Source organism: Pseudorasbora parva, chromosome 20 (assembly GCF_024679245.1).
Source record: "Pseudorasbora parva isolate DD20220531a chromosome 20, ASM2467924v1, whole genome shotgun sequence".
Classification (NCBI taxonomy): domain Eukaryota; kingdom Metazoa; phylum Chordata; class Actinopteri; order Cypriniformes; family Gobionidae; genus Pseudorasbora; species Pseudorasbora parva.
Genome location: NC_090191.1, coordinates 5211525 through 5219491, shown reverse-complemented (window position 1 = coordinate 5219491; position 7967 = coordinate 5211525). Strand labels below are relative to the sequence as shown.

General features: G+C 38.0%; 2 protein-coding genes across 2 annotated transcripts in view; one reads left to right on the top strand and one right to left on the bottom strand.

Moving 5' to 3' along the window:
* Positions 1-1633: 1633 nt before the first annotated feature.
* Positions 1634-3833, bottom strand: LOC137049025 (uncharacterized). The gene is made up of 2 exons (XM_067427421.1): positions 2597-3833; positions 1634-2488 (listed from the first exon to the last, which is right to left on the bottom strand). Exons 1-2 carry the CDS (start codon positions 3743-3745, stop codon positions 1634-1636), a joined length of 2004 nt encoding a protein of 667 aa, XP_067283522.1. The 5' UTR covers positions 3746-3833.
* A 1567-nt stretch (positions 3834-5400) lies between these two features.
* Positions 5401-7967, top strand: part of LOC137049024 (uncharacterized) — a 50572-nt gene continuing 48005 nt past the window's right edge. Inside the window, exon 1 of the mRNA XM_067427420.1 lies at positions 5401-5420. Within this exon, the coding sequence (XP_067283521.1) occupies positions 5401-5420 (20 nt within the window). The remainder of the gene's footprint in view (positions 5421-7967) is intronic.

Sequence of the window (7967 nt, the reverse complement as noted above, 5' to 3'; positions counted from 1 at the left end):
AAATACATTAATATAAAATATATATAAAAGTGCCACTTTGTCTCACTATCTAGTACAGGGGTGGCATTTTGCACCTATGAATGGCTCATATGACTAATTAATTTTAAATTCATGATTTAATGTCAATGATTTTTTATTTATGTAATGTTTTAAATCTAGATGGTTATTTATGTAAATGATGTGTGACTGTGGCGTTTTAATGCGCATGCGCGTTGGACATTCGAATCGCGTTCTTCAAACCACACTGGAGCAGAGTTGCCATGGAAACGGGGACTCGGAGTCAAACGAGCAGCACTTCCTCAGGCGCTGTTTTCACTAGTTTCAGGTGAGTTTAGTCCCTAAAACCACAAAAATAATACACACAACTGTTCCTGACACCTTTCTTACGTTAACTGACACACATCTGTTGAATATTTACTTGATAGAAATGGTTTAGTGTCTTCGGGAAAAGTCAGCATCTCAACCGTTTTCACAAGAGGGTAACTTAAGCTAACGCTATCAATTTGATCGATTGAGCCCTTGTTTATGAGAACTTGAGCTTTTAAATAAATCTTTATGTGAAACTTAAATGTTTTGATAGTTTTGTTAAGGTTTTGCTGCTAATTTGTCAATGGTACGTATCAAAAATCTAAAAGTATAACGTAGACTCACTGTATTCCGGACATGTTGCACAGTAAAAAGTCCCGTAAGATATCAATCCGCGGTAAAATAAACCTGATTGGTTCGTCTGTCTCTGGGGACATGCCTTCCACACGTTTCAAAGTTTGATTGACACATTTTGGACGAATCATTTTAGAGAAATCTTAAAAAAACTGCCAGGAGACGCAGTGTCCGGATTACCGTTAGGACTCACAGTGTTCCGGACGGCTGAACGTTTTAACTCACTGTGTTTCGGACAGGTAAGGAGGAGTCATTTCTAATATAAAACACATACATTTTAACAACTATAAGTTGGTAAAATAAGGATATTAATCTTCATATGTTGTATATTTATTATTTATAAGTGTCTATACACTCTTTTAATCAGACGATTGCTCGTTTGAAGCACATGGCAGGCCAAACCGGTGGTGCGCATCTGAAAACTGGCGTTGGTAACATTATATTCTGTGTTTCGGACAGGTAAGGAAGAGTCATTTCTAATATTAAACACATAATGTTACATTTTAACTACTATACGTTGGTAAAATAAGGATATTAATCTTCATGTGTTGTATATTTAGTATTTATAAGTGTCTATACACTCTTTTAATCGACGATTGCTCATGTAAAGCACATGGTAGGCCAAAATCGTGGTGCGCATCTGAAAACTGACGTTGATAACATTAAGAACTTTAAATCATCGTAGTAAATTGTTATAGCTAGAAATACTGTTCATGTAAAGCCATGTGGAGGATTAATTTACCATAAATAAACACAATTCTGCCAATTTGGTGAATTATTGAACGAGTTTAATTATTAAAAAAAGAGAACTAATTCCCCCACATAAACTTGATCATTAACATTAAAAAGAAAACAGAATGAACACAAATAACATTAAATTAACCCATTAACACAACTTAATTTTAACAATAACAATTTACATTTTATAACAATATCTAACTGTTTATCTATATTTACATCTATTTACATTTATTTATATAGTGACACCACACTTGTGACACAGCCACTCTCCGTCGGGGACAGTGTCTGCGCCCACACACGCCATGTGGAACCACAGCTGGCAGAGGTCACACTGGATCCACTCATCCACCTCTGCATTGGACCCTGGTGGCAAGGTGCTTTTGCAGATTGAACAGTAGCTGCCATCATCAATTACAGGCGCTACTCTTCTTACTCCCTTAGCCTGTCTAGCCCTTTTTGCTTCCCTATTCTTCTCCTGTTCCTCCTTCCTTTTCTTCTTCTGTTCATCTTTTTCTTTTTCTTTAGCCTCCAGGTTGTCAAGATGTGCCACATAATCGTCACTTGTAATGACCCGGGCTTGCAGTGGCACCCGGCGCCGTATCCCTTCCGCTTTCTGGCCAAAGGTGGGTGTGACCAGGATGTCTGCTAAATATTGTGGAATGAGGCCAGTTTCCACCAAGTAATTTTTTTTACTTTTGTGGCAAGTAGGACAGACAGGTGAAGGGGAGCAGGTGGGCACAGCAGAGGAGGAAAAAGCCACTGCTGTGGTGGAGCTGGGCACAGCAGATGAGGGAGCAGCGGCTGCCGTGGAGGAGGTGGGCACAGCAGAGGAGGAAGAAGCCACTGCTGTGGTGGAGCTGGGCACAGCAGATGAGGGAGCAGCGGCTGCCGTGGAGGAGGTGGGCACAGCAGAGGAGGAAGAAGCCACTGCTGTGGTGGAGCTGGGCACAGCAGATGAGGGAGCAGCGGCTGCCGTGGAGGAGGTGGGCACAGCAGAGGAGGAAGAAGCCACTGCTGTGGTGGAGCTGGGCACAGCAGATGAGGGAGCAGCGGCTGCCGTGGAGGAGCTGGGTATGAGCTTTACAATCTAGATAAAGCGCTCAAGTTAAAAACTGGTATTCTTCTCAATATGTTAGATTTAAGTTGCATAACAATTAATAGGAATATTTTTAGGGAATACAATAAAGAACCTAACCTGTGTCATGTCCACTGCTTCTCTTGACAGAGGGTAGATTCCTGCCTTCCGGAATCCTGCCTTGATGTTGGCTGCAGTGACAGCCTTTTCATAGGCATGTTTCAGCACAGCAGAGAAGTGCTTTTTGCCCACCACCATGTCTCCTCTCACCAGGCCCATGCGACTGGCCAGTGTGCTGAACACTCCCTTCAGGGGGTTGAAAACACTAATGTCCAGTGGCTGCAGCATGTGAGTTGTGTGGGGGGGTAGGAGGAGAATGTCAATTTGGTTTTCCCTGCAGACGTCTATTATTTGACGGCCACAGTGGGTTTCGTGCTGGTCCATTATAAGGACTAGAGGGCGTGCAGGAGGGGCATATTTAATGAAATGGTCCAACCATTTCAAAAACAGCTCTGCCGTCATGTAGCCTTTGTCAGCATAGCCGTAAAGACTATTTTCTGGTCCACCCAAGGCATACGCCACACTTGGAAGGCAGCGGGGATATATAATGAAGGGAGGGACACTTTCACCAGCTGCACTAACTGCTACATGCACCGTGATGTGCTCCCTGGTGGTCGTCTGCTGCCGGTAGATGTGGCGCTTTCCCTTCTGGCAGATCACCTTCTCCCTTGACTTGGGCTTATCTCCGAAGCCCGTCTCATCGCAGTTCCACAACTGATGAGGTTTGTCTTGCAGACTGTGGAGGTTGATTATATTTACAAGTAGCTTAAAAAAATTGTCTATGCCCTCAGGTGTTGCAGCGAGGACCCTGGCCCTATCAAGAGAGTCCGGTGTCCGAGTGGTCAGGTCTGGGTGGCGAGCTTTGAAGCGGACCCACCAGTTGTCACTCAACCCCGTCTCCAGGTTGACAAGAGTCTTGCGGCTGCTCTCTTTAATTATTTCTAGGGCAAGACACTTGACAATGGTTCTGGTTAGTGGAAAACCATGATCTGCCATCCAAACGATATAATTTACCAACGACTCTTCTTCCTCCAGGGTAAGGGCCCTATTTGGATGAGGACCACATTCAGATTTCCCCAGCTTGTGGTCTGACAGAGTAGACTTCGGTATCCCAAATTTCTGAGAGACACTCCTCACACTTTCTCCTGACTTTACAGCATTTAATGCTGCGTCTAGCATTTCCCTGCTGTAATTCTTTTTCCCTGACATTCTTCCCTAACGTAAAGTTACCAAAAGAAGACATGCATTTGTAAGCTTTTCTGTAACTTAATGCTAAAATTGTAACATTACTGTTGTGAGTTCTTTTACTTAAGTTATGGCTTCAAGTGTTTTTAAAGCATTAATGTTTTTCTTTTTAACAGGCGAGGAGAGAGGCCAGGACACACCAGGGAAAGGGGGAAACATGACCTTAATGTTAATTGTATATAGTTTTTTGATGATGTTCATTTTGTTATTAAAAGTTCCTTTTATAAAATAACGTTAAGTTTGTCTAGATTAATTTGTATTGGGTTCTCAATGTTAATTAAATTTTTATAATGGACTGCATTTTTATAGATATAACAATGTGATTAATGTTAGTGTTAACGTACTTTTGTAACGTTAGTTTTTTGTTGATGTTTCTTGATGTTCTTGATGTTTCTTGATGTTCTTGATGTTTCTTGATGTTCTTAACAGTCATTAAAAGTTCCTTTTTATAAAATAGTCTAACAGTTTGATTCATTTTTATTGGGTCCTCAAACTAATTATTATAACGTTATGATTAAGTTAACGTTAATGTTATTAATGTTACTTTTATGGCTTAAGTTAACTTTATAACTTAAAGAAATGTTAACTTGGCTTAATATGTTGATAAATTGCATGTTATTATTAGTGTGTGCAGTTCTAGTTAACCAGACAACGTGAAATTATGCAGATGTGCTGAAATGACCTTTAAAACAGCATTTAACATGAACGTTAATTTAACTTGAGGTGTTTTAATGAGGGTGCAGTGATGCGCGGCTGCCACTCAAATTCATGTTGCACAAAGTACCTTATTGAACGTTTATATGCCTTAAAAAATACAAATATTTGCAAATTGTAACTCATAATTATTTTATAAGACCGTGAGAATTGTTTTTGTGTGTAATTTTCTAGTGGGTGACCACGGATAAACAAGTTTTAAGAGCCGAGGTATTCTCCCCTCTTCCTTTTGTCCTGCCGGAAAACCCTCCCCCCGCCATTTTCTGAACAGTCATTGGTGTACGTTAGAAACTCACGTTGATATCTTTGAAATGACTGGCTCTGTGAACGCAAGGTTGGTTGGACTCGAAAGAGGAGGAGGCAAAGATCACACGGATATATATAGATGCCATGACCAGGAAGTGTTTATTTATAGAAATCGCTGTAAAGTTCAAGTGTCCGGAATACCGTGATGTCCGGAATACAGTGAGTCTACGTTACACTGTAACATTGCTGTTCATCGATGATGTCAGTTACATGGAGCACGAAAATTAGCTGCAAACTGGCAAACAAATATTGTAAAAATGTTCTGTGATTTCAGGAGGGACAAAATAACCCATCTACAACAGAGGGGAAGAGGACAACATTTCTGGAGGAAGCTGCTGACAGAGCTGTAAGAAACGGGTGAACTGAGGAAGGTAATTTTATATGCATGTATTTCACATAATATTTGACATAATATCAGCATGATTTTAGTTATTTTCTTTAGCAAAATTATACATATTAAGAAGGCTTTGACATTCAAAACATAAGTGACACTGTATGAGCAATATTAAATTAACAAGTAAACCTAAAAACACAAACCCTGTTTATATTAAAACAGGTCACAAAACTATTGAGTTTTACTGGTATTATCTGTAGTGGAGATGAGTGTGATGAGGTTCAGGTGTGAGTAATCAGTATTCGGGAGAGGGAGCGCTGTGATTGGCTGGTGTGAGAACCTGGCAGATTAATAACAAATAGAAATTGAATTTGAATCTAAAATCATGTTCTGTATTGTTAAAGAATTAGTTCACCCCAAAATTAAAATTTCCTGATAATTTCCATCGGTCATGTACTAAATAAAAAAAAGCATTTATATACCTTTTACCTCAAATGCACGACTTTGATGTTGTTTTCCCACTGCGTATTACGGCGGAAAGGTCAGTGCTGACCCAGTGCCGTAAAACTCCATCTCATGTTATCCTCTAACTTTAAAATTGTCCGACATCGTTGTTTTACCTTTTATTTTTGTAAAGGGTGTTTGATTTAGTCTTTGCACGTTTGTTTTAACACTGGGACGGTACTTCCACATACATCACACGCCTGACCTTTCCAACGTAATGACGCCACAAAGCCTTACATCATCAAACTCGAGCATTTGAGGTTAAAAAGTATATACATGTTTATTTATTTTCTACTGAAGAATGAAAGACATGAACATCTTGGATGGCATTGGGGTGAGTAAAAGATCAGGAATTATCATTTTGGGGTGAACTAATCCTTTAATGTACATTCTTTCTGCTTTACTTTTGGAGCCATAATAATTTATGGGTTGTGAAAATACTGAATGAATAGACATCATTGCACTTGGACATTATTAAATGGCTACTCGATAGTAAAGTTAAGAATTCCAGCAAGCCGTGTGTTAATGTGGTGTGTATTCTTCTCATTTTAGCTCCTACATCCTTTTGGGCTGAAGGTCAAGACAGAACCAAACCAAAGCTGGCCTGTAACCTGCCGGCCTATATGACAGACTTCACACTGACAGCTGCTGGCATGGATGCTGCATCACATGCTTTTGAACACTTTTCCACCTAGAATGTATTCGTCCCCCACCAGGAGACTTCATGTCTTCATCTATTGTGAGTGGATATCATTTTAAACATTATTTTTAAAAAAAACACTAATTTCTTCTAATTTTTATTGTGTAGTATATGTATTTTTTCTTAAAAATAAAATAAAATTTTAGTAATGTTTTTAAGTAATAAAGTAATTAATTGTTAAGTAATGTTGTTATAATCCTGTTAATTTATGTACAGTATAAATTGCAAACGTATGCTTGGTTTGGGCACATGTTTATAGCTTATAGACATTTTAGAGGAGGAAGATGCTGTGTATTTAAAGGTGCTTTAAGTCATTTTTATTTGTACAATGTTATTTTTGTATATAAATAATTATTACAGTGGAACAAATTGCTATTTTTTTATTTGTAAATTAGCAACTGAATTTTTTAACCATTGCACAGCACCACTTTATCAAAAATAATTTACAACTTTTTTTTGTCACATGAGAACACATGAAAGTTTATATTTTTGTTCAGATTATGTAATTTCTGTAATAAAGTTTGTATCATAGAATGGTAACTTCTTTCTGTTGTTATTATTTAGATGTTTGTTGTAACTTAATTACTTAAATGTACTTCCAGATAATTTAGTGAAACCATGGCTGCACTGTGGTAATACAACCAATTTATGGTACATGATCCATGTTTTTTAAAACCATGTTTACTGCAAAAACCATGGTTACTGCTGTCATGGTTACAATGGTTTTACTGTAGTATTACTACAATATAACTGTAGTAAAACCATGGTATTAAAACCATGGTTGTTAAAAATACCAGTTACTACAGTAATTAAAACTACAGTTTTACTATAGTATTACTACAATATAACTGTAGTAAAACCATGTTTTTAAAAATGGTTTCGCACCAAAATACCACGTCGGTTACTACAGTCATAGTTAAACTACAGTTTTACTATAGTAAAACCATAGTTCTTTTTCGTAAGGGAAGTTAACCTAACTATGACGACTTCCGCTCTGAGAAACCCGGAAATGTGAAAAGGGTCTAATTCTACTTTTTTTTTTTTTCTTACAGTGTACCAAGTATTCAGACATAGTAGCCTTGGTACACTTTGCTGTGTCCGAATATGCCTTCCCTACCATGTAAAAAGCAAAGATAGCAAAACCGTGCGTGCGTGCGTGCGTGCGTGCGTGTGTGTGTGAGAGAGCGAGAGAGAGAAAGACCCAATTGGATCCAATAAAATCCTGTTGAAATTGTCCTACAGAATATGTATGTATTGTCTTATAAGACAATTCTCACAGAATCCAATAGGAATCAGATTACATTTGGAATCTTATTGGAATCCTTTAGGATTTATCCTACGGGATATTTATGTATTATCTTATAAGACAATTCCCAAAAAATCCTATAGGAATCAGATAAGAATCTTAAAGGACAAGACATAAATTATCATATAAGATTATTTCTAACGGAATCCTATAGGAACCAGATAAGAATCTTAAAGGACAAGACATAAATTATCCTATAAGATTATTTCTAACGGAATCCTATAGGAACGGTTCCAAAATATGATAGAAATTTTTAATGGAATCCTGTACAGATTTCCATTAAAAATCCTTAAGGATTTTTTGACAAGGGTTATTTTGATCG

Bases quoted from the DNA above. Each gene is read 5' to 3' on its own strand.
- LOC137049025 (XM_067427421.1), bottom strand. From the start codon at position 3,745: ATGTCAGGGAAAAAGAATTACAGCAGGGAAATGCTAGACGCAGCATTA. The intron at 2,489-2,596 runs GTTAGGTTCTTT...CGCTTTATCTAG, and splicing joins AAGCAGTGGACATGACACAG to ATTGTAAAGCTCATACCCAG.